At 47.6% G+C, this 26,281-nt stretch overlaps 1 protein-coding gene across 1 annotated transcript in view; it reads right to left on the bottom strand.

The window, feature by feature from the left end:
* Nucleotides 1–13,426: 13,426 nt before the first annotated feature.
* Nucleotides 13,427–26,281, bottom strand: part of LOC310824084 (echinoderm microtubule-associated protein-like 4) — a gene marked incomplete at both ends in the record, with an annotated part of 33,852 nt that continues 20,997 nt past the window's right edge. Inside the window, one exon of the mRNA XM_083696962.1 lies at nt 13,427–13,694. Within this exon, the coding sequence (XP_083553088.1) occupies nt 13,427–13,694 (268 nt within the window). The remainder of the gene's footprint in view (nt 13,695–26,281) is intronic.

Here is a 26,281-nt window from a genome sequence, read left to right as displayed (position 1 = left end):
GATCAGAAGTACAGAGACAACGAAATGCAGTTAGCATCTAACCAGAAGTGCAAAAAAGCAGAAAGTGCAATGAACAGTATATACAGGTAGTGCAGTATATGAGCAGTAAGTAGTGCAGTATAGTATAAGTAGTGCAGTGTAGCAGTATATGAATAAGCAGTAGCATTATAAGCAGAATAAATAGGTTGCAGTATGAACAGTGTAGCAGCATATGAGCTGTATAGGTAATGCAGTCTAGCAGTATATATGTATTAACAGTAACATTCAGGTAGATAGCAGAATAAATATAAATATGGAATGCCGTATGAACAGTATAAACAGGTATGTACAGATATGTGCAGTGTATTAACAGTAGTATTAAAGAAAATATAGGGATATGTGCATTATGAACAGTATAGACAGATTATGAACAGTATAGACAGATATGTACAGAAGAGCAGTGGTATTGAGTAAGAGCAGTGGTACAGTAAGTGTGGATACAGTATGTACAGTTTATAGGAATTCTGTAATAGTGCAATTGTCCGGGGGGGGGTGTGCAGGGGTTGGTAGGTTGTCACCTAGGTGCAGAGTTCGAGTTCATTTGGACACTTTAGAGAGATTTCGGGACACCTGGAGAGGTTTCAAGGGAACCACTCACAAAAAGCCTTATAACTTCTATTCTGTTAGCAGTAGCAACACAATTATTTTGTACACATATTATTGACAAGTTGCTGAGGCTCTTTTCAGCTCTTGTGACCTATCGTAGACTTGTCAAGCAGTTTAGTTTGGGTATGTTTTTTAGACGGAAATTAGTCAACTAAGGCATAGAGCTTAAGAGGTTAATTAATCAATTTTCCTGCACTGTCCTATTGTCATATTTGGGTGAACTTTGTGGTGCTCCTATTGAAAAGCAATGAAGACAGTGAAAAGCCGTGACCGAGTAGCGCGGCCACTGCATCCACGTAGAGGCGGCGGTGCCAGGCGGGCAGCCGAGGTGGAGGAGCGGAGTGATCTTGCAGGGGTTTGGGGGCTAACCATTGCTTGCAAGTAGGGAGGGGCTGTTCCCTTTGCCGCCCGGTAGGCAAGCACCAGGGTCTTGAATTTGATGCGAGCTGCTACCGGGAGCCAGTGGAGGGTGCGGAGGAGGGGCGTGACATGGGAGAATTTGGGGAGATTGAACACCAGACGAGCGGCAGTGTTCTGGATGAGCTGCAGAGGCCTGATGGAGGAGGCCAAGAGTCCGGCCAAGAGTGCATTGCAGTAGTCAAGGCCGGAGATCACAAGTGTTTGGACCAAAAGTTGTGCTGCTTCTCTGGTGAGGAATGGACGTATCCTTCTGATGTTGTAGAGGAAGAATCTACTGATGTTCGCCACACAGGATAAGCGGTTGTCAAGGATCACCCCAAGGTTCTTATTGGCTATTGGTTATTCATAACTGTTCATGAACTCTATACAGTGCCTATAGAAAGTCATCATACCCCTTTGAAATAGTTACTCTATTTGTCGTACAGCCTGAAATAAAAACCCATTAAAAAAAAAAAAATTCCAGCTTTATGTACAAATTTAGCCATACAACATCAAACTAATGAAAAAAAAAGGCGACAGTTCTGAAAATTCATAAAAACATAAAATAAAAACAAGAATAACAGGGTTGGAAAAGTCATCAGTCCCCTGATTTAATACTTTGTAGAGCCACCTTTCGCTGCAATTACAGCCATCAATCTGTTTGGATATGTCTCTACTAGCTTTGCACACCTAGATTGGAAAATATTTGCCCATTCTTCCTTGCAGAATTGTTCGAGTTCAGTCAAATTCCGTGGTGAGTGGCGATGGACTGCTCTCTTCAAGTCCATCCACAGATTTTCTATCGGATTTAAGTCAGGGCTCTGACTTGGCCACTCAAGGACATTCACCTTTCTATCCTTAAGCCACTGCGTTGTTCTTTTGGCGGTATGTTTAGGATCGTTGTCGTGTTGGAAGGTGAATGACCAATTGCCCAGTCCCCGCTGAAGAGAAACATCCCCACAACATAATGTTGCCACCACCATGCTTCTCAGTAGGGGTGCTGTGTTTGGTTTTCGTCAAACATAGCGCTTGGAGTTCAGTCCAAAAAGTTCAATCTTAGTCTCGTCTGACCATAAAACCTTTTTCCACATGGCAACAGAATCTTCCAGGTGTGTTTTTGCATAGCACAAACGAGACTGAGTGTGGCACTTTTTCAGAAAAGGCTTCTTTCTTGCTACCCTGCCGTACAGGCCAGCTTTGTGTAAAGCTTGTGAGATTGTTGTCACATGCACAGACAGACCAGTCCCAGCCATAAAGACATGTAAGTCCTTCAAAGTTGCCTTTGGCCTCTTGGTAGCTTCTCTGATCAATGTCCTCCTGGCTCGGTCATCCAGTTTGGACGGACGGCCTGATCTAGGCAAGGTGTTGGTGGTGCCATACGCCTTCCACTTCTTAATGATGCTCTGAACGGTACTCAGAGGGATAGCTAAAGCCTTCGAAATCTTTTTGTAGTCTTCACCTAACTTCCTACTTCCTACAACTTTATCCCGGAGGCCTTTTGAAAGTACTTTTCCAACCATGGTGAATTCTTTGCAGAACCATGTACTTCTAGTAGTGGAATCCTCAAGAAACAGCTGGTTTTATTCTGAAGTAATCAAAACCACTACAATTGATGTCCATGTACTTCTAGTAGTGGAATCCTCAAGAAACAGCTGGTTTTATTCTGAAGTAATCAAAACCACTACAATTGATGTCAGGTGGGGGGCAATTAGCCTGGTGTTTGATCTGGAAGTTGATTGGTTGCACCTGAGCAAGTTTATAATGGTATACTCTCAGGGGCTGATCACTTAAGCAACCCAGGTATTTCACTATTTTTTAATAATTGTCCAGAATTTTTAAATTTTTTATTTTCACTTTGATGATGAGGGTTATAATGTGTACATACAGCTCAAAAAGGTTAGATTTGATTTATTTTAATTTCCAGGGTGTAATGTGACAAAGGGGGCCTTGTTGTTGAACTGTACGGGGGTTACTAGCCCTGAGAAGAGCTGAATATAAAGGTTTTGCGAAAAAGAAAAAAAAACATCTTATGAGAGAGAGATTGTGCACTCTGCCAGAGAAACAAGTCCCTGTGCAGACAGCCATTTGTCTCTCTCCTGCAGATCTGTAATAAATGGTAAACCTTGGTTGACTCAAATATGTCTTCTTTTATTTAAAGTATTAAAGTTGGGCCCAAGGGATTTTTCTTGCACCCCAACAATTCTCTTTATACAGTTGGCTGAAGTTTAGAGCCGAGCCATGACGCCACAGGTGAGTTATTTTTTCAGGTCATTCACCACGTCAAAACAACCACCAGGAGGCATCGTTGAGCATGATATGTTTATAGTGTGTTTACAAACATTGCCGCCTGATTAATTATGTGAAGAGTAGCTTATGAGTTGTTGTTTCAATTTGGATATAATGTTTCTCAGTTGATTCCGCACATTTCAGCAGTAGGCTACTGTATATGGACACAGCACACTCACAAAGCAAAGAGCGCAGTTCATGTCATACATTTTCTGCTCTGGCACTGAATGTATTTCACATGATTGAAATGAGAACTTTCATGAATCAGTCAAAAATGTTTACATGCCATGTGCAATGACGAGAATAAGTATAACAAATAAGTATATTTCATAAGGGGTGCTGCCTAAAATGTGACCCAGAGAAAATGTTGCATATCACCTGTTAAACAAGCAATTCTGGTGACTTTTGATGGGAGAATAACGTAGTGGTTAGTGCAAGTGAAAAGCATGAAATGATCGGGTCTCAGGTAAATGACACTAGGCCTACAGCTGATTTACCCGAGTGCACCCATCCGGACTCGATAAACAGCTCAGATCATGAGAGTGTTGCATATATTTGTCAGTATATCAATCCCAACTCACCCAAACCTGCACTATGGCTCTTGTATACAATCTAGCAGGAGCCTGTCAACGCGCACCACAACACAAAGTGATTGCATGTAGTAAAAGAGAGAGCAACGTAATGCAAGATGGATATGGAATTGGATGCAAGGTGAACACCTCGCATTTGAGATGGAGATGGATGTAAGGGAGATGGAGATGGGTGTAAGGTGAACACCTCGCATTTTGGCTATTTGTCCCGATTCCGACAAGGACAGAAGATGCCCTACACTTTGCTACCAGATAGGATGGGATAGGATAGGAATACAAGCCAGGTTATCTTTTTCTAATTAATTTCAGATCTACACAGGTTCCTTTGATAGGGGCTAGGAATTGTTTCTGCACTGCTCAGCAGTTTAAAGGGAAATATCTAACACCTTCGACATGTTCATTCAGAGGTTTATAAAATGGAAAAGAAACACTCAGCAGTGTTGGGGTCAATAGTGAACTGAATGATCATGGACCCTGACATGCATAGGGACATTGTGAACCTTAAACAGAGGGCATGAACTGTCAAGTGAGATTTGCTGGAATTAGATAAATGTAGCTACCTTTTGAAAATGTGTCAGTTATGAGTGTCAGTTATGATTGTCTGAATCTAATTTAACTAGATGGCGAACGTGGTCAAAACTTCACAGCAGCTCTGTTTGAGCTGACTGTGGAGTTCACAGAACCCAGCAGGCCATTGCTGCAAGATTCTATTGGCCAGGAATGTCAATACTAATACAGACATACAAAATGGGTAGGTGTTAACATACTGTAGCTCACTCTGAAATCAGTGAATGTAATGTTTTCAGACTTCTAAAGTGGTGTTGATGTGTCCATATCTCACATCTCATCATTTGTTGTCTAGATCTAGCTACTACATGCCTCAATCCAAAGTGAATGTAGGAAACATGTGTTGCCTGTATTGTAAGGCTATGGTTTCCATTTGTTTGTGATTAAAATATATAGCTACAGTAGACTACATCTGCACAGAAAATTGTGTGGGACATGGACCCCAAGATAAAAAGGTTCTTAGCTGGGAGTTGACCAGGGACTCTAATACTTTGGAAAGGCAAGGTAGCTTGGATATTGGGCGGTAGTTATCTAGGTCAGAGGGGTCACCACATTTATGGAGAGGGAGAACATGACCTACCTTCCAAACCTTAGGGATAGTACCTGTGATAACAGTCAGATTAAAAATATGTGTCAATGACTTGGCAGTCAAGGGGGCCTGCAATAGGCCTGGATCAAGCAGATCAGCCCCAATGGATTTGTTTACATCAATTTTAAGCAGGGCATCTAGTACAGCACAAGTAGAAAATGTTTGAAATGAAAACAGATTCGCTAGTAGTTAACTGGGGGCTGGGAGATGGGAGCGTAGTCGACCGCCTGACCATGGTCAGCCAAACCACCATTTCTCTCAAATAAAGAGCCTGCTGAAATAAAATGCTGGTGTAACAAGTTCCGTTGTACACAGAGGCGGACGCAGTGGTGTGGTGAGGGAATGGTCCCGTTTATTCATAAAGTTTTTAGTGGCTGCTCGTATCTGGCTTTCCAGCCCTCCAAACACTCGGCAACTTTTCAGTTGCCGTCTTCCTCCTGAAAGCAGAGGCACACACATCTTAAACCCTTCTGTTAGCGAGGCTTCATTCGCAACAGGTGCGCAACAAAACCTCGCCTCCGTAACTCTGGCCACGGTCCTGTAGCTCCCTCTACAGGCCGAACGCTGCATGTCCCCCCACATACCCCCAACGCCCGACACAGGCCGGGGACACGACGGCCGACAACCTACCCCCCCCCCCCCCCTGCACAGGAGAGGAAGTCTGCCACGACCATCTGCGCCCCCGGTCTGTGCACGACAGAAAAGTTGAAGGGCTGCAACGCGAGATGCCACCGGGTGATCCTCGTGTTCACATCCTTCATGCGATGGAGCCACTGGAGGGGAGCATGGTCGGAGTAGAGGGTGAAAGCGCGACCCAGCAGGTAGTAGCGGAGGGCGCCGACCGCCCACTTGATGGCCAGGCACTCCTTCTCCACCGTGCTGTACCGGCCCTCCCTCTCCGACAGTTTGCGGCTCAGGTACAGCACCGGCCGGTCAGCCCCCTCCACCTGCTGGGTCAACACTGCTCCCGGGCCTCTATCCGACGCGTCCGTCTGTAGGGAGAAAGGGAGGTTAAAATCAGGTGCATACAGGACCGTTTCTCCACAAAGAGCGCCCTTAAGGGCCTCGAACGACCCCTGGCACTGGCCCGACCATTGGAGCAGATCCGGGGCACCCTTCCGGGTGAGGTCCGTCAAGGGAATGGCCTACTCTGAAAATCCCGGCACGAACTGCCGGTAATAGCCAGCCAGCCCCAGGAAGGCCCTCACCTCCTTCTTCGCCTTGGGCCGCAGAGAGGCGGCGATGGCCGCAGTCTTTTCAATCTGCGACCGCACCTCCCCTCGACCCAAGTGGTACCCCAGATACCGGATCTCCCTCCGCCCGATCACGCACTTCTTCGGGTTGGCCGTCAGCCCTGCCTGCCTCAGGGACCGCAGAACAGCAGCCACACTCTGCACATGCCGCGCCCAGGTGTCACTGTGAATGACAACGTCATCCAGGTAGGCCGCAGCATAGGCAGAGTGTGGCCGCAGAATGCGGTCCATGAGGCGCTGAAAAGTGGCTGGGGCTCCGAACAACCGGAAAGGGAGCACCGTGAACTGGTATAGCCCGAGCTGGAGAATGCAATCTTCTCCCGGGATACCGGCGAGAGTGGAATCTGCCAGTATCCCTTCGTGCAATCCAATGTCGTGAAATATTTGGCCGTGCCAAGCCGGTCCAAGAGCTCGTCAACCCGGGCATCGGGTAGGCATCGAATTTGGAGACCGCATTAACCCTTCTATAATCCACACAGAACCGTATAGCCCCATCCGGCTTGTTGACAAGCACGATGGGGCTACACCAGTCACTGCGGGACTCCTCGACCACACCCAGCTCCAGCATGGCTTCCAATTCCCTGCACACAATGTCTCGTTTGTGTACCGGTAACCTATAGGGACGCGTGCGCACCGTTAAACCCGGCTGCGTTTCTATATGGTGATCGATAAGCGTAGTCCGACCGGGCAGGGGAGAGAACACGTCGGCGAACTTAGCTTGCAAATCTGCAACGTCCGTGGCCTGGCTAGCAGAGAGATGGTTATCAATACCGACCGGAGTGCTAACTTTTGATTTTGGGACTTCCGGTCCGAACTCATCTCTCTCTGGAATTATTGTAGCCAGAGCAACAGTGACCACGTCGTTCCATTTTTTTAGGAGATTTACGTGATACACCTGCAAGCTATCCCCCCGGTCCGAGCGTACTACCTCATAATCCACGTCCCCCATGCGACGTGTGACCACAAACCTTGCCACTTCGCGAGTAATTTCGTGCTGGAGGTGGGTAACAGTACGAGCACCTTGTCTCCCGGTGTAAATTCTCGCAGGTTAGTTCCCCTGTCGTATCGGCGCTTTTGACCCTTCCTCCCAATTTTCTTTAAGAAGGTCTAGGACACCCCAGGGCTTAGGCCCGTAGAGTAATTGAAACGGGGAAAACCCGGTGGAAGGTTGGGGGACTTCCCGTACCGCAAACAGCAGGGGATCTAGCCATTTATGCCAATTCCGACTATCCTCGTGCACAAACTTCCGGATCATTGATTTCAAGGTCCGATTGAACCTCTCACAAAGGCCATCAGTGGCCGGGTGGTAAACACTGGTTCGAACCGCCTTGATGTTCAACAACCCGTACAGTTCTTTGAGGGTGCGTGACATAAAATTAGTGCCCTGGTCGGTGAGAATCTCTTTCGGGATTCCCACGCGGGAGATTACTTGAAACAATGCCTGCGCTACACTCCTGGCAGAAATATTGCGCAGCGGTATTGCCTCGGGGTATCGGGTTGCGTAATCTATCAAGACCAACACAAATCGATATCCCTGTGTACACCGATCAAATGGCCCGATAATATCCATGGCAATGCGGTCGAATGGGTTCTCGACCAATGGTAAGGGCCGCAAGGGGGCCCGTGGGATGGCTGGGGGATTTACCAACTGACATTCGCGACAAGAAGCTGTCGCCGAGGGCGAGTCTAGTATGGCCTTTCCCCGGCCTAAACACCATTCCCAACGTTACCCAGTTAAGCACAGCAGGATTGGCCCGAGGTTTGAGAGCAACCTTGGTGAATCACCACGACACTGCGAGAAAGAGAAAAAGCTTAGCAGCTGGGGGCCCAACCTGACGAGGGACACCGCGACACATTTTATCTTTGATCTATCCTTCAAATAGGTCCAACTGCATAACTGCTTATGAATGATAAGTTGATAAAAATAGGTGTAAACTGCATTACTGCTTATAAATGATAAGTTGGTTCGAATATGTGTAACTGAATAACTAAATAAGAGGAATTAGAATGCAAGTGTATGACCCTGGGTCAACATATCTGCTTGGGCCTCATTGTGATGACAGCTTACTAACACAGAAGGTACTAAGAATATAGAAATATAGAACTGTTTGATTGTGTAATCTTACTCAGGGATGATTACTGAAGTCGGCTACCACCATACTAATGTTTGACTGTATAATTCTTACTCAGAAATGATTACTGAAGTAGGCCACCATACTAATGTTGATTGTATAATTCTTACTCAGGGATGATTACTGAAGTAGGCTAATCATGTGTGCTAATGTTGATTGTATACCATATGTACTAAATGTTAACTTTGAGAAATGCCTAGATTAGTATGGCACAAGAAGGGTTGATAGTGTAGGATCTGTGGGATGTAGTGGGTCTATGTTTAAGCATGAGTGTGATAAGTATGTCTAGTCGACATAACAACAGGTGCCCTTATGCCCATGATTAAGCATGGGTGCGAACTCAGGGTGATGCTTGCTAGATCGAATTCTATGCCTGACTAAATGAACTAGATCGAATTCTATGCCTGACTGAATTAACTAGATCGAATTCTATGCCTGACTAAATGAACTAGATCGAATTCTATGCCTGACTGAATGAACTAGATCGAATTATTATTATATGTCTTGTGACACTGAGAGTTGAGGGACAGAGACACTTCCACATAAGAGAGGGTGGGGGTAACAAAAAGCCCCATTGCAAGATTATAAAAAGAGCTCCCTGGAGCAGTACAATGGTCATTCCCCGCTGCGGAGCGTAACACCTGAAGGACCGGAGCAGGACTGAGTATGAAAGAGGAACCGGCCTCGCTCTGATCAAGTGAAACTGGGACTTCTCTAAATTTCACAGGCAGAGTAGGGACAGACTGATAGGTTTTTATTCTTTTCTAATTTTTATCGTTTTTGAATACTACCATTTTACAATATAATCACTCTGCCTGTAACGCTGCAATGCTTTAAGCCATCATTAAAGAATTTAACCTGCATTTAAAGGAACAGTTTTCTCAATTTTAATTCTTAATCTTAATGTTTATATTTTTTTAGTTTTTAGTTTTATACATATAAGGAAGTTTAGTATCCATCCATCATAAGCAATTTTACCTCCTCCTGGTGACATAAAACATTATAGACTACTGTGCATATTACATCTTAGGATCTGAAGGGTTATATCTGGCCCCTTATTACCTCCTTTGGGTAAGTTATCCTTACCAATAAACATTTTATCCGCAACCACACCATCGGGCACTCTTATAAGATTGGAGCAGTCGTTAACCATAGAGATTACCCACTTCGGTGTACGGTTTTATTGGGGTGACTTTTCAGTGCATCTGAGGTGGGTAGAGGAAGATTTGGGAGGAACTATGGGACGTAGACTGTTAACAGCGGAGTGAGTCCAATCGACACCAACCTACATAGGACCAGTCAGCAGCTGAAGTGGGTAAGACCCTGCAGGCTGAGGGTCCACACCTGTTATCAGAGGGTTGGTCGGAGGCTTCTGTACAGAGCCTGAATACCCGGGAGACAAAGCGCACCACCTACGCACCTCTGCCCGAATTCCCGGCCAATAAAATCGAGCCATTATACGGTTTAGTGTCTTATCATACCCTAAATGGCCCGCCATGCGGTTGAAATGAGCCGCCTGGAAGACCATTTCCCGGCGGCTACGGGGAACCAACAACTGGGTTACTTCCTCCTGGCTATGTGAGTCAAGACTTACTCGGTACAACCTGTCGCTGATAATTGCAAAATAGGGGTGGGCGCGTACTGTGTCTGGCCGTACCAAAGTACCATCAATCGCTATCACTTGGTCATAGGCCGATCGTAGGGTCTCGTCACGAGACTGCTCGAGGGGGAAGTCACCTAGCAGCGGATAGTTCGGCGGGGAAATCTCGGGTTGAGACCCCCCCGCCGGCTCCGGCTCCTCGGCAGTGTCGCGAGGCGCCGCCTCAGCACAGAGCATTGACATTACACGCCTCCCTCTCTGTCGTGCACGCACCCCGGTAGCCCGCTTTACCGCTTGAGGAAACCCCTCCCAATCTACACCCAGAATAAGGGGATGCGTGAGGCGCGGGCTAACCGCCGCCTGTACACTATGCTTTTTCCCCTCAAAATAAATCTCGATCGCGACCACAGGATATTCGTGAATGTCCCCATGCACACACTTCACCAACACCCTCGATGCCTTTAACAATGCCCCCGGTCGAACCAGGCGCTCCTGGATCATGGACTGCATGCAGCCCGAATCCAAGAACGCCTGGTCCGTATCGTGTTGTATCCTTACCGGAACACAATACGCCTGTCCTGGTCTGGGGAGAGGGCCCGGTATGTTGCCGATGCGGATGACCTGCCCCACCTCCATCACTGGGCAATTCGCCTGCACATGGCCCGGCTGTCCACATTGCCAACACACCCCCCCTGCCGCTCGGGGTGCTTCCCGTGGGGCCAGGGCTGGTTCTCGACATGCCTGCCCCTGCCATCTCGTCCTCGGGGCGGGCGCCGGCCTCTCCTCCTCCGGCAGCACGGCTCCTTCCGGGCGCCGGCCGTTCCTGCGGCGGGAGGGAGAGATGGTCCTCCGCCAAGGTAACAGCGGCCGCGAGATCCTGGGGCCGGTGGTACTGGACCCAGGCGGCGGTCCGGGCCGGGAGCCCCGTGAGGAAGTGCTCCAACACCACCCGGTCCCCGACCTCCTCCGCCGAGCTGTTCCCTGGGTCCAGCCACCGCCGTGCGCTGTCCCGCAGCCGCTGGGCGTAGGCAAAGGGCCGGCTCCCCTCCTCCATCGTCAGGGCCCAGGGCCAGGCGGTCTCGAATCGCCCGGGCGAGGGAGGGATAGTCCCGCTGGGCGGCCGTTGGCAGGCTGTGGGCAGCGAGCTGCGCCTCGCCCGACAGGAGGGGCAGCAGATGGTACGCCCACTCGCCGTCCGGCCACCCCGAGATCCTCGCCGTCCCCTCGAACACCGCCAGGAACGCCTCCGGGTCGTCCAGGTCCCCCATCTTCTGGAGGTGTACCTTGGGGGGACCTTGTGGCGACCCGGGCGCCGGTCCCGCTTTGATGGCCCCGACGAGCTCCTGGAGGAGGGCACGGTCCTCAGCCCTCACCGTCGCCATCTCATCCATCGCGGACTGCTGCTCCTGCTGGAGTTGGGCCTGCCACTCCAGTATGAGGGCCATCCCTCCGATGGCCGCGCTTAACGCCTCCATTTCCCCTCCGTCTCTCTGTGCCCCACGTTGGGCGCCACTGTAACAAGTTCCGTTGTACACAGAGGCGGACGCAGTGGTGTGGTGAGGGAATGGTCCCGTTTATTCATAAAGTTTTTAGTGGCTGTTCGTATCTGGCTTTCCAGCCCTCCAAACACTCGGCAACTTTTCAGTTGCCGCCTTCCTCCTGAAAGCAGAGGCACACACATCTTAAACCCTTTCGTTAGGCAAGGCTTCATTCGCAACAGGTGCGCAACAAAACCTCGCCTCCGTAACCCTGGCCACGGTCCTTTAGCTCCCTCTACAGGCCGAACGTTGCATGTCCCCCCACAGCTGGTTAAATCCATTACTTATCCGAATTTTCTCTGTTATGGGGCCAGCATCTGACAAAACTTCTTTAGGTAGAGATGAAGAGGAATTTCCACGCTTCAGGGCACTAATTGTTTTCCAACATTTTGTAGGATCACCAGCAGAATCAGATAGCACTTAGGAAGTAGCTTGATTTAGCCTTCTTAATTGATCTATTTCTCAGTTGTCTGAAAATCAGCCGATCAGCTGCTGAGTCTGTTTTTCTTGCTTTGCCCCAGGCCTGGTTTCTTAACAAAAGGAGATCTGAGAGTTCTGTGGAATACCAAGGATTAGATCTATTCTAATTCTAAAGCATAAATATAGATGAGAAATGTTCTAGAGCAAAGGGTCAGGTATGCAGCTGATAAGGGAAAGATTCGACCAATAAGGACCATGTAAAAAAACCTTGCTCACTAAAATGTTTAAAACTTATTTTTGTAATGAAGCGTGGAGCAGATTGTTTTATCCTTTCATCTCTAATACAATATCGGACAGTGATTCCTGATGTCATTTGAAAAAACACCACTGGATATATATTTATAAGGCCTATTTGTTCGAATGATGTCTTGCAGGGTGGATTTATCTGTATTCTTCAAGTTAGGCCATGTTGGTTTTGAGATTAACTGTGATAGTTGTAAGCCATCACACAAGTGTTTGATTTTAACTGAGGTTGGAAACAAACCAGTCTAGATTCAAATCACCTGTTATTATTACTTCTGAGTGTGCATAGGAGGATAGAAGTGCAGCTAAATTATCAAGGGTACTATGATGAGCAGATGGTGGGCGATACACTCCAATCAGCTTCGAGTTATTTCCAAAACACACACTTAGGACTAAACATTCATATTGATTTGGTACAGTGGAGGGCAGCAGAACAGATGCAATAAAACAGTTTTTGACAAAAAAAATAGCCATCTCTCCCTTCTCTGTCTGTCCTAAATATGGAATAGTCATTTAAGGACACATCATTGTCAGGCACTGACAAATTTAGCCATGTTTCAGAGATCACAAAAATTCTGGGTTTGCCTGTTGAGCCCATGTGTTAATGAAGTCCATTTTATTTATTAGGCTTCTGGCATTTAAATGTAGTAGTCCAAGCCCATTTCCCATTTCAAAATCGTCAGGTGTTTCTAGGGTGGGTAACTCCCCTGAGGCGTAGGCCAATTTGTTAGCCTGTACTGAAACAGGGTTTTTTGGCAGTGAATGGGGGAAATGGATTGGAGTTACCTTAACAGGGCTAGGACTAGCGTCCCTTCACCACTTTAACACGTTCTCCATATTGTTAGATAGGATCTCTGCTCCTCTTCTGTTTGGGTGTACTCCATCACGTTTAAAAAATGCTGGTCTCTCCCAAAACAGGTCAAAATTGTCGATAAATGGAATATCCTCAGTGTTGCAGAATGCTTTCAGTCACCGATGTAGCTGCCGTAGCCTGCTGAACCTCATGTCACCTGAACATAGTTGTGGAGAGCTGTATAAAGTCTGTTCTCAGTTTCTCCGAACAAGGCCAGTTTGATGTTGTTTGACCCAACATGAAGCTGTTGCTTAGGGGAGGGTGGGCAAGGAGAGAGGTGCTGGTGAGACTGGTGTGGCTGGCTGCTCACTGGAGGCCTCTGGGCAGATGTGGGTGGCTTCAGGGGTGGGGCAGTGGGTGATGGAACAGCTGTCAACTGGATGGGAGGAGGGGTAGCCACTTCCGGGAGGACAGTGCAGCTGGTGGGCCAGGGTGAAGGAGTTGAGGATGCTGCTGGGGCCAGGACCGCCGTTGTCCGAGTGGGAGAGGTATCCAAGGGGGCGTAAGGGGCTGATGGAGCTGGAGCATCATAGCCGAGAAGGTCAAAGCAGTTTGACAGCTTCACCAGGTCATCCTCAATGGGGGAAACCTGGGGAGCGATACTCTTGGCCACCTGCCTGGTTTTCTTCTTGTTACCTGCGACCACCGGTTTGGGGACCGGTCTAGTAATGGGAAGGCATCTGGGCTAAAGAGCTCCCCTACAGCAAGGGCCGAGCTGTAGGAGGTATGCTGTCTCAGCTGGTCCTGGAGAGCAATGATACAATCGTCTCTCACTTTCACCTCCTCTGTGAGGTGGAGGATGTCTACCTGTACCGATGCAGTTTCCCAGGTCCTCCACACCACTCTCTCCCACCTGGACAGGCAGAAGGGGGGCTATGTGAGAATGCTGTTTATAGACTATAGCTCAGCGTTCAACACCATAGTCCCCACCAGACTGGCTGATAAGATGATTGGTCTAGGACTGAACATTCCCCTGTGTGCCTGGATCCTGGACTTTCTGACGGCCAGGCCACAGGTGGTCAGGGTGGGTAGACACACCTCCAGCTCACTCACACTGAGCACAGGGTCCCCCCAGGGCTGTGTCCTTAGTCCCCTCCTCTACTCCCTGTACACCCACGACTGTGTGGCTAAGTCCAGCGAAAACTCCATCATCAAGTTTGCGGACGACACGGTCGTGGTGGGGCTGATCTCAGATAACAATGAGAAAGGCTACCTGGACGAGGTGGCGGACCTGTCACTCTGGTGTCAGGAGAACAGTCTCATCCTGAATGTCTCCAAGACAAAAGAGCTGATTGTGGACTTCGGGAGAGCACAACAACTAAGGGCCTACACACCGCTGGATATCGGAGGGACTGCTGTGGACAGGGTGAGCAGTTTTAAATACCTGGGAGTCCACATCTCAGAAGACCTGACCTGGACTACCCACATCAGTTCTCTGGTGGGAAAGGCAAGGCAGCGCCTGTTCCATCTCAGGCAACTGAGGAAATTCAGAGTCTCCCGGAGGATCCTTCAGTCCTTCTACTCTGGAGCTGTGGAGAGCATCCTGGCTGGCAACATCACCGTCTGGTACGGTAACAGCACGGCCCAGGACAGGCGAACTCTGCAAAGGGTGGTACGCCTGGCAGAAAAGACCATGGGAGCTCCAACCCCCCCTCTCCATGTCCTGTACACCAGGAGGTGTAGGACCAGAGCATACAGGATTATGAAGGACCCTCACCACCCGAAACATGGACTGTTCCAGCTGCTGCGGTCAGGAAAACGCCTCCGCTGTCATGCAGCAAAAACAGAGAGGCTAAGACTGAGTTTCTTCCCCCATGCCATCAGAATCATCAACGATGACCCCACCAGTGCCCCCCTCAAGTCACTCACACATGCACTGTCATTCTAACACATATGCACACACATAATCATCCATCTGCTATTTATATTGCTTACTGGCTATACTGTTTATATTGTTTATACTGTTTATACTGTCCATACTGTATATTTTTTAGTACTTCTATTTTTATTTTATTGTATTTTAAAACTTATTGTGTTGTTGCACTACTCTGTGGCACTGTCACTTTTGCATTTCACTGTATACTTGTATGCACGTGACAAATAAAGAAATCTTGAATCTGTAGTTCGATGAGCCGGTTACATCTTTCACACACGAAAGGTTCCTCTGACTCTAAACAGGAGTCTCCCTTCATAGATACTAAAAACATTTGACATAAGCCACATTTACAGTACAGTAACTATGTCCTCCAAGTTACAATTTGTGAGAGAGAAGGGCGACTGCAGAAGCTTCTGCAGAAGCCTCCTCAATGTCCACTGAAGGAAAATTAAAAGGAAGCATGTTCCAGTATTAGGATGTGTGCAGATATCCAGTACAGTAATATCCAAAATTAAAGAGTAGAAAAATAGAAATGTCCGTATAGGAACAAAAAGACCACCAAGAATCACACTGTTAAAAAAAAAAAACACCACGGACGGTATACACAGCAAGCCAAAGACAGACTTGAAACCATCCGGCACTAGGACCCACAGAAATCACTTCCAAAACACAATTCTCGCCAGCAGAAAAAAAACAGCAACGAGAGAGTGGAGACTTACGCAATGCGAAAAGCGGCAGACAAAAAGTTTGTTAGCGTACTCTCACATTGAAAAGTGAAAATGAACTCCAACTGTATCAGTTATTTTGCTGATGAGTAGGGCTGAACTGAAAAATAAGGTCAGATAACTCAGGGGACAGGGGCTATACAATGTGTGCGTATATTACCTTGATCTTCTCCTCCTATTTTTCTCCTGATGTTGCTGGAACTGCCCCTCATCCACAGCCAGCATCTTCCTGGAGTTAATCACATTGAGTTCTGTCTCCAGAGGTCTGATCCTTTATATCAGGGGTGTCCAAACTTTTTTCACTGAGGGCCACATATGGAAAAATATACAAACAGCTGGGCCACTCACTCAAGGTGAGGTGTATATTGCCTCACCTAGTATGGTAAATTTAAAGACATATAAGGGTTGTAATCCCACACCTAGGGGAAAAGGTCACAAGAAAACAGATGGTCCTGGAACATTTGGAGAATGCAGTCAGAAGGGGTGAGATCAGATAGGTGGGGGTTAACTAGAGGGTAGGAATACAATAAAGTACAATGGTTCAAAGCTGCAGAAACAGGTTAGAGTGATCTAAGGACAGGATAGATGAGTAATAAACACAGTTGGAAACAGCCAGGACAAAAGGCTTTAGAAAACAGCCTAGGTCAATTGATCTCTCAGTAGATTGACTACTCCAGGTAGGAGTATCTTCCTGGATGACGAAATGTAGTTCTTGAATGTTATTGGTGTATGTAGACAGGAATTAGAAGTTTGTTGAATGGAGTTGACCTGTGTGATAAATAAAAAGACAGGTAACGGAAGTGGAAAGTGTGTTCAACTTTGCAAATCTGAACCGGCTTTGTTCTCTGTGAATAAAGTCTCTAAATGAATCAACAGCTCTGGTTAACGGTATGTTATTTCAAAATACCATTATTTAAATTCTACGACACTAGTTTATTAAAGTTAGCAAAATCAATCAGCCTACATCACAGCTTTTCATGAATGGGTTTTCTATTATTTTTAGAACAAAAAGGGTTGGCAGCTCATTCTCAAAACAGCAGCTTCTGATTGCTTCTGGATGGTGGTCCCCCTTGACAGCCCTGTATGGGGGGGGGGATAAAAAACTAATAATATTTATATACAGTGGGGGAAATAATTATTTGATCCCCTGCTGATTTTGTTAGTTTGCCCGATTACAAAGAAATGAGCGGTCTATAATTTTTATGGTACTTTTATTTTAACAAATAGAGACAGAATATCAACAAAGAAGTCCAGAAAAAACACATTATATAAAGTTATAAATTAATTTGCATTTGATCGAAGGAAATAAGTATTTGATCCCCTACAAACCAGCAAGAATTCTGGCTCATACAGACCGGTTATATGCCCATAAAGCACACAGATTAGTCCTGTCACTTTAGGAAAAGTACTCCTAATCTCTGCTTGTTATGGGTATAAAAGACACCTGTCGATAGAATCAATCTCTTCTATTCCAACCTCTCCACCACCATGGGCAAGACCAAAGAACATTCAAAGGACATCAGGGTAAGAGTTGTAGACCTGCACAAGGCTGGAATGGGCTACAAGACCATCAGCAAGAAGCTTGGTGAGAAGGAGACAACTGTTGGTGCAATTATTAGAAAATGGAAGAAATACAAAATAACCATCAATCGCCCTCGGCCTGGAGCTCCATGCAAGATCTCGCCTCGTGGGGTAAGGATGATCATGAGAAGGGTGAGGGATCAGCCCAGAACTACACGGGAGGAGCTTGGTAATGATTTCAAGGCAGCTGGGACCACAGTCACCAAGAAAACCATTGGTAACACACTACACCGTAACGGATTGAAATCCTGCAGTGCCCACAAGGTCCCCCTGCTCAATAAGGCACATGTACAGGCCCATCTGAAGTTTGCCAATGAACACCTAAATGATTCAGAGAAGGTGATGTGGTCAGATGAGACCAAAATTGAACTCTTTAGCATAAATTTGACTCTTCGTGTTTGGAGGGAAAGAAATGCTGAATGCTACAATCCCAAGAACACCATCCCCACCGTCAAACACGGAGGTGGAAACATTATGCTTTGGGGCTGTTTCTCTGCTAAGGGTACAGGACGACTTCACTGCATTGAGGGGCCAATGGACGGGGCCATGTACCATAAGATCTTGGACGAGAACCTCCTTCCCTCAGCCAGAGCACTGAGGATGGGTCGTGGATGGGTCTTCCAGCATGACAATGACCCAAAACATACAGCCAAGGCAACAAAGGAGTGGCTCAAGAAGAAGCACACTAAGATCATGGAGTGGCCTAGCTAGTCTCCAGACCTTAATCCTATAGAAAATTTGTGGAGGGAGCTGAAGCTTCGAGTTGCCAAGCAAAAGCCTTGAAACCTTCAGGATTTGGAGAGGATCTGTAAAGAGGAGTGGACCAAAATCCCTCCTGAGATGTGTGCAAACCTGGTGACCAACTACAAGAAACGTCTGACTTCTGTGCTTGCCAACAAGGGTTTCTCCACCAAGTACTAAGTCATGTTTTGCTTGGGGATCAAATACTTATTTCCTTCGATCAAATGCAAATTAATTTATAACTTTATATAATATGTTTTTCTGGACTTTTTTTGTTGATATTCTGTGTCTATTTGTTAAAATAAAAGTACCATAAAAATGATAGACCGCTCATTTCTTTGTAATCGGGCAAACTAACAAAATCAGCAGGGGATCAAATAATTATTTCCCCCACTGTATATACCAGCGTGGCTGATGCTTAATAAGCTGTTCCCCTCCCCCACCTAGGACAATCTGATCACCTCTCATTGTTCCTACTGCCCAAGTACTCAGCACTCATCAAACGGGTGAAACCTACAGTGAGGACAGTCAAGGTCTGGCCAGAGGGAGCTGACTCGGCGCTTCAGCAGCATTTTGAAAACACTGACTGGAGTGTGTTTGCCACACAGGCCACCCACAACTCCCACACGGACATTGACTCATATACCTCCTCCGTTCTGGACGACATCAATTCCAACATCAACAGTGTCACCACCCTCAAACGGATTACCACTTTCCCTAATCAGAAGCCATGGATGAACAGTGAGGTCCGACTCCTGCTGAAGGCACGCGACATTGCCTTCAGATCAGGTGATGCTCAGGCCTATAGCTCATCCAGGGCTAACCTGCAGAGGGGCATCAAAAAGGCCAAGCACAACCACAAGCTAAGGATCGAGGATCACTTCAAGAACAACTCTGACCCCCGACGCATGTGGCAAGGCATCCAGGCCATCACAGACTATAAACCCACTAACACCTCCTTGCCTGATGGCTGAACCACTTCTATGGCTGCTTTGACAGGGACAACAAGGAGGTGGCCATCAAGGCTGTGCTCCCTGCAGATCACCAGCCCCTCACACTCTCTCCCACCGACGTGTGTGCGGCACTGAGCAGGACTAATGCACATAAGGCTGCTGGTCCCGATGGCATCCCCGGACGTGTCCTCAGGGCCTGTGCTGTGCAGCTGACTGAGGTTTGGACCGACATATTCAACCTGTCCCTAGCCCAAGCAGCTGTCCCCGCGTGCTTCAAAACCACCTCCATCCTGCCGGTGCCAAAACACTCCACTGCAACGAGCCTTAATGACTTCCGCCCAGTTGCACTCACGCCCATCATCATGAAGTGATGCGAGAGGCTGGTCCTAGCTCAACTCAAGACCTGTTTACCACCCACATTGGACCCCTTTCAATTCGCCTACCGTCAAAACAGGAGTACAGAGGATGCCATCTCAACGGCACTTCACTCCGCCCTGTCCCACCTTGACAATAGCAACACCTATGTGAGAATGCTGTTCATTGACTTCAGTTCAGCATTCAACACCATCATCCCCTCCAAACTGATCACCAAACTCAGTGAACTGGGCATCAGTACTTCCCTCTGCAACTGGATTCTGGACTTCCTAACCAACAGGCCGCAGTCTGTTAGGCTACATAACCACACCTCCTCAACCCTCACCCTGAACACCGGCGTTCCACAAGGCTGTGTGCTGAGCCCCCTCCTTTACTCCCTCTTCACCTACGACTGCACACCTGTACATGGCTCAAACACCATTGTTAAGTTTGCAGACGACACAACAGTGATTGGTCTCATCAGCAACAACGATGAGACGGCCTACAGGGAGGAGGTCCAGCACCTAACAGTGTGGTGCACCGACAACAACCTGGCTCTCAACACCAGGAAGACCAAAGAGCTCATTGTGGACTTCAGGAAGTCAAAAGCTGGCACACACCCCCCCATCCTCATCAATGGGACTGAGGTGGAGCGAGTCACCAGCTTCAAGTTTCTGGGTGTCCACATCTCTGAGGATCTCTCCTGGACCCTCAACACCTCTACCCTGATCAAGAAGGCTCACCAGCGTCTCTTCTTCCTAAGGAGACTAAAGAAGGTCCATCTGTCTCCTCAGATCCTGGTGAACTTCTACCGCTGCACCCTCGAGAGCATCCTCACCAACTGTGTCACAGTATGGTATGGCAACTGCTCTGCCTCTGACCGGAAAGCACTGCAGAGGGTGGTGAAAACTGCCCAACACATCACCGGTTCCTCACTCCCCTCCCCGTCACAGATAGGTTTTAGACTAGGGGTAAATAAAGGATGTTAATAGTTTATGTAATCGTACTCACAGATGGGGCTACACTGAAGCTGATTCACAAAAGACAGGAAAGCCAACTAGTTGTAGTAATAACATTAATCATAATAGTAATATGCATAATGCTAATATGAATCCTAATAATATACATAATAATATAGCGGTAGCTATAACAAGGACATTAAATAGGCTAGGCTAGTAAAAGCGGGAGACTATAAGTTGGTTACCACTCGAGCAGAATGTTTCTCTAGCAGTTGATCATAAGTATTAGGCTAATGATATAATAAAATGAAAGCACCTGAAATATTCTGGCCAAATGGTCGCAGGTCAGGTTCTCTCCTCACATTGTGACGCGTGTCTGACAAAGGTCAGTTAGGGTTTCATCTGGTTTTATATAGTTTCTATTTTGTTTATTTGGGCATAGCGGATCGATACACACCCAAGAGCACTACTTATTAAGGCCTCTACAGCATGGGCCGGACCCCAAAATTGTGAAGAAGCATGGTCCAAACCAGAACATTAATTTTTTTACATTTATGGCATTTAGCAGACGCCTTTATCCAAAGCGACTTACAACAAATACATTTGTTTAAGTAAGTGAATCATCTATCCAACAGTCATCATTAGACAAAGTAATCAATGCTCACACCAGGGGCCATTGGCAGTTGTAATGCCAGAAGGCATGTTTTTATTTTATTTTTATTTTTTTATTATTTATTAACAGGAGAGAACTTGTACAGGGGTGAAGAGGTCTCAAGGGTTGGGGTTAGGGTTAGTACAGGGAGGGTAGTGGGGGTCACACCAGGGGCCATTGGCAGTCGTAATGCCAGAAGCCTTTTTAAAAAAAAAAATATATATCTTTTTTTTTTACAGGAGAGAACATGTACAGGGGGGTAGTGGGGGTGAAGAGGTCTCTAGGGTTGGAACGAAGAGGTCAACAATGTTAACATGGTACCATGCTGTTTCTATCACCTCCCCTGTCAAACTTCACATTGTTGTTATCTATCGTCCTCCAAGTCCTGGGTGACTTCCAGTCGGAGAAGCTTGTCTCTCGTCTGGAGCACTTGACCTTCTCTCCTCCTTCGGCCTCACCCTGTCCCACTCTCCTCCCACTCATAAGGTGGGCAATCAGCTCGACTTTGTCTTCACAAGATCCTCCCATACCTCAAACCTCACTGTTACCCCTCTTCCGGTTTCTGATCATCATTTCGTATCCTTCTCCCTCCCTCTCAAATGCTCACCCTCCCAGCCAGTCTCTACCCACACTGTATCCTCTCGTCGCAACCTGCGCACCCTCTCACTCACCGCTCTCTCTTCCTCTGTCTTATCTGCCCTACCCTCTGTTGAATCCTTCTCTCTTCTTTTCACTGATGCAGCTTCCTCTACCCTCCTGTCCTCTCTCTCCTCATCCTTCGACTCTCTCTGTCCACAGATCTCAAGGCCGGTACCATCCACTCCACATGCTCCCTGGCTGTCTGAAACCCTGCAAGCTTGTAGATTAGGGCTCCGGGCAGCTGAGAGGAAATGGAGAAAATCTGGCCTTCCTGATGATCTAGACCAGGGGTGGGCAAACCTTTTGGCTCAGGGGCCACATTGACTTTTAAAATTTGACTGACGGGCCGGGCCAGCACCAGATGCATACATATCGAACATAAACATAAAAAAGGCATTACAGTGTTAATACTTACATTTACTTTTAGTGGGAACAGTGTTGTTGATCACCCTTTTTGACCAGTGCATCGAAGTCTGGTGTTAGTTTTGTTGTGGCAATTCTCAGAACAGATCTGAGGTGTTCATCACTCAACTGGGATCTGTGGGGTGCTTTGTTGGTGTTCATCACGCTAAAAGTCTGTTCACACACATACGTAGAGCCAAACAACACCAGCATCCTCTATGCCATCTTCTGGATGTTTGGAAATTTGGCTGTGCTTAATGAAGCATAAAACTCATCCAGTTTAAGAGAGTTGAACTTCTCCTTTAAGACAGTGTCACATTGGAGATCAATCAGTTCCAACTGCACCTCCTGTGGCGCCGTTTCAGGGTCTTGTGTGAAGGGACATGACACCAGCTGAAGTGATTTTTCCAAAATCAGAGAACCGATGGCAGAATTCTCCATGCAGGTTGTCCAGTGATTTCCTGTATTTTTTCGCATGTCGAGGGGCCTCTTTCAGCGTAGCCAGTGTGGGGAAATGAGCGAATGACTTGTTTGACATTTGCTTTGAGAATAAAGCTAGCTTGGTTTTGAAGGCTCTGACGTTTGTGTACATTTCATGCACAAACTGGTCTTTCCCTTGTAGCTTCACGATCAGCTCATTCATGTGTGTCAGTATATCCACAGCAAAAGCTAAATCACAAAGCCAATCTGTGTCACTCAGCTCAGGAAAATCGTCAGCTTTCTCAAGTAGCTCCAAAAATGAGATAATCTCCTGTTTGAGCTCCCACACTCGTTGACATACTTTCCCCAAACTTAACCAGCGGACATTAGAGTGGTAAAGCAAGTCCTGGTGATCAGCGTCAGTTTCTTCAAGAAACTTAATAAACTGACGATGCTGAAGTCCCCTCGCTCGAATAAAGTTAACGAGTTTTACAACTGGCTTCACTACGTGGTCAAGCTGCAATACGGATTTACACAGTGCTTCCTGGTGGATTATGCAGTGTAGGAAAATTACCTCCTGCTCAGGGTTGTCCTCTTTCACCCTCTCCTGGATTCTTTTGAGCAGCCCGACGTTTTTTCCAGTCAGATTTGGCGATCCATCTGTGGTAACGTTGGCAAGCGTACTCCAAGGTAGCTTGTGCCTCTTGATGACCCCCGACACGCTGTCATACAAGTCCTCTCCCCGCGTTTTCCCCCTCAGGGATTCCATGGCCAAAAACTCCTCCGTTATCTCAAAATTGTCATTAATCCCTCTGATAAAAATTACAAGCTGAGCGGTGTCCTTTATGTCATTACTTTCGTCCAGTGCCAAGGAATATAATGTAAATGACTCCGCTTTTTTGTTTAGCTGGCTAGCTAAGTCTTCGTCAATTAGCTCAACACGGCGAGTCACTGTCCTGCGTGATAAGCTAATTTTTTCAAATTTGTTCCTGCTCTCAGGACACAAGATACCTGCTGTCTCTACCATGTACTCTTTCAGAAACTCCCCTTCTGAGAAAGGCTTGCTGGTCTTTGCTAATTTGAATGCCAGCAAATAACTTGCCTTCGTGCTTGATTCTTGGATGGCAGTTTGTTGGATAAAGGTGTTTTGCTGAGCCTGCAAACTAGCTGCCAATCTCGGTCACGGCTTTTCACTGTCCTGGCGCCCCGCTGGTGGAATGAGCTTCCCACTGTCAGGACTGCAGAGTCACTACCGATCTTCCGCCATAGATTGAAAACCCATCTCTTCAGGCAACATCTTAACAGTCCTTCCTAAGACCTCTTCACCCCCACTACCCTCCCTGTACTAACCCTAACCCCAACCCTTGAGACCTCTTCACCCCTGTACAAGTTCTCTCCTGTTAATAAATAATAAAAAAATAAAAATAAAATAAAAACATGCCTTCTGGCATTACAACTGCCAATGGCCCCTGGTGTGAGCATTGATTACTTTGTCTTATGATGACTGTTGGATAGATGATTCACTTACTTATAAATACTTATGTATTTGTTGTAAGTCGCTTTGGATAAAGGCATCTGCTAAATGCCATAAATGTAATGTAAATAAGCATGGAATGTTGCCGGTAGTTCTGTTTGGTACATCTGTTTTGGGGTGCACTTGAATTATGAAATGTCATCATCGCGGTGTAAGTGGCTTTGTTCTCTTAAATCGATATCCTAACGGCTGTGGCTATAGTTTATAGTTTTAATGATGTGCATAATCTTGACTGTTCAGAGGAATATTCAAAGAATCAACTTCATCTGTTTATTTGTGTGCATCTCTTATCTGTCTTGGTTTACTCTTAGTTACAAAATAAAAAGTAAGTTATTGTGAATGGGACCCTAGGATAATTTAACTTTGAAACTATCTTTGTAGATGAACTCACTATTGTTAAAGTCGCTGGATATTGTGATATAGTGGTGTAAAGTAGTATACATTTGTATTGATTTGCAGTGACTATTGCTGGTCATATTTTAGTTGGATATGGGTTATAAGGAGGTCAGAAATAAGACTAGGGAGTTCTAGGATATGGATTTTTTTAGATGTTTTCTGTTATATTGACGTCTGAAAAGACAAGAAGTTTGAGCCCAAGTGTGGGGGGACATGCAGCGTTCGGCCTGTAGAGGGAGCTACAGGACCGTGGCCAGGGTTACGGAAGCGAGGCTTGGTTGCGCACCTGTTGCGAATGAAGCCTCGTTAACGAAATGGTTTAAGATGTGTGTGCCTCTGCTTTAGGAGGGAAGCTGAAAAGCGGAGACTGAAAAGTCGAAGAGGACCTGAGTAGGAAGTAACAATCTGAATAAACGGGGCTTTCCCTTATCACAACCACTGAGTCAGCCTCTGTGTCCAAGGACCTCATTACAGTGGCGCCCAACGAGGGGCACAGAGTGAAGGTGGATAAAAAAATAAAAGGAAAAAATGGATGCGTTAAGCGTGGCCATCGCAAGGATGGCCCTCATCCTGGAGCAGCAGGCCCACCTACAGCAGGAGCAGCAGTCCGCGATGGGAGAGATGGCGAGGGCTGAGGACCGTGCCCTCCTCCGGGAGCGCGTCAGGGCCATCAAAGCAGGACCGGCGCCCGGGTCGGCACAAGGTCCACCTCCAGAAGATGGGGGACCTGGACGACCCGGAAGCGTTCCTGGCGGTGTTCGAGGGGACGGCGAGGATCTCGGGGTGGCCGGACGGCGAGTGGGCGTACCATCTGCTGCCCCTCCTGTCAGGCGAGGCGCAGCTCGCTGCCCACAGCCTGCCAGCAGCCACCCAGCGGGATTATCCCTCCCTAGCCCGGGCGATTCGAGACCGCCTGGGCCTCACCCCGGAGGAACACCGTCGCCGGTTCCGGGCCCTGACGATGGAGGAGGGGAGCCGGCCCTTTGCCTACGCCCAGCGGCTGCAGGACAGTGCGTGGCGGTGGTTGGACCCAGGGAACAGCTCGGCGGAGGAGGTCGGGGACCGATTGGGTGTAGATTGGGAGGGGTTTCCTCAAGCGGTAAAGCGGGCTACCGGGGTGTGTGCACGACAGAGAGGGAGGTGTGAGGCGTGTAATGTGCTCTGCGCTGAGGCGGCACCTCGCGACCCTGCCGAGGAGCCGGAGCCGGCGGGGGGGTCTCAACCCGAGATTTCCCCGCCGAACTACCTGCTGCTTGGAGACTTCCCCCTCGAGCAGTCTCGTGACGAGACCCTACGATCAGCCTATGACCAAGTGATAGTGATTGATGGTACTTTGGTACGGCCAGACACAGTGCGCGCCCACCCCTATTTTGCGATCATCAGCGACAGGTTATATCAAGTGAGTCGTGACTCGCATAGTCAGGAGGAAGTAACCCAGTTGTTGGTTCCCTGTAGCCGCCGGGAAATGGTCTTCCAGGCGGCTCATTTCAACCCCATGGGGGGCCATTTAGGTTATGATAAGACACTAAACCGTATAATGGCTCGATTTTATTGGCCGGGAATTCGGGCAGAGGTGCGTAGGTGGTGCGTTTCCTGTCGCGAATGTCAATTGGTAAATCCCCCAGCGATTCCCCGGGCCCCGTTGCGGCCCATACCGTTGGTCGAGAACCCATTCGACCGCATTGCCATGGATATTATCGGGCAATTTGATCAGTGTACACAGGGATATCGATTTGTGTTGGTCTTGATAGATTACGCAACCCGATACCCCGAGGCAATACCGCTGCGCAATATTTCCGCCAAGAGTGTAGCGCAGGCATTGTTTCAAGTGACCTCCCGGGTGGGAATCCCGAAAGAGATTCTCACCGACCAGG

This window comes from Argentina silus (genome assembly GCF_951799395.1).
Source record: "Argentina silus genome assembly, chromosome: Y".
NCBI lineage: Eukaryota > Metazoa > Chordata > Actinopteri > Argentiniformes > Argentinidae > Argentina > Argentina silus.
Note: the sequence above shows the minus strand (reverse complement) of the source record. Positions and strands in the feature narration are given on the sequence as shown.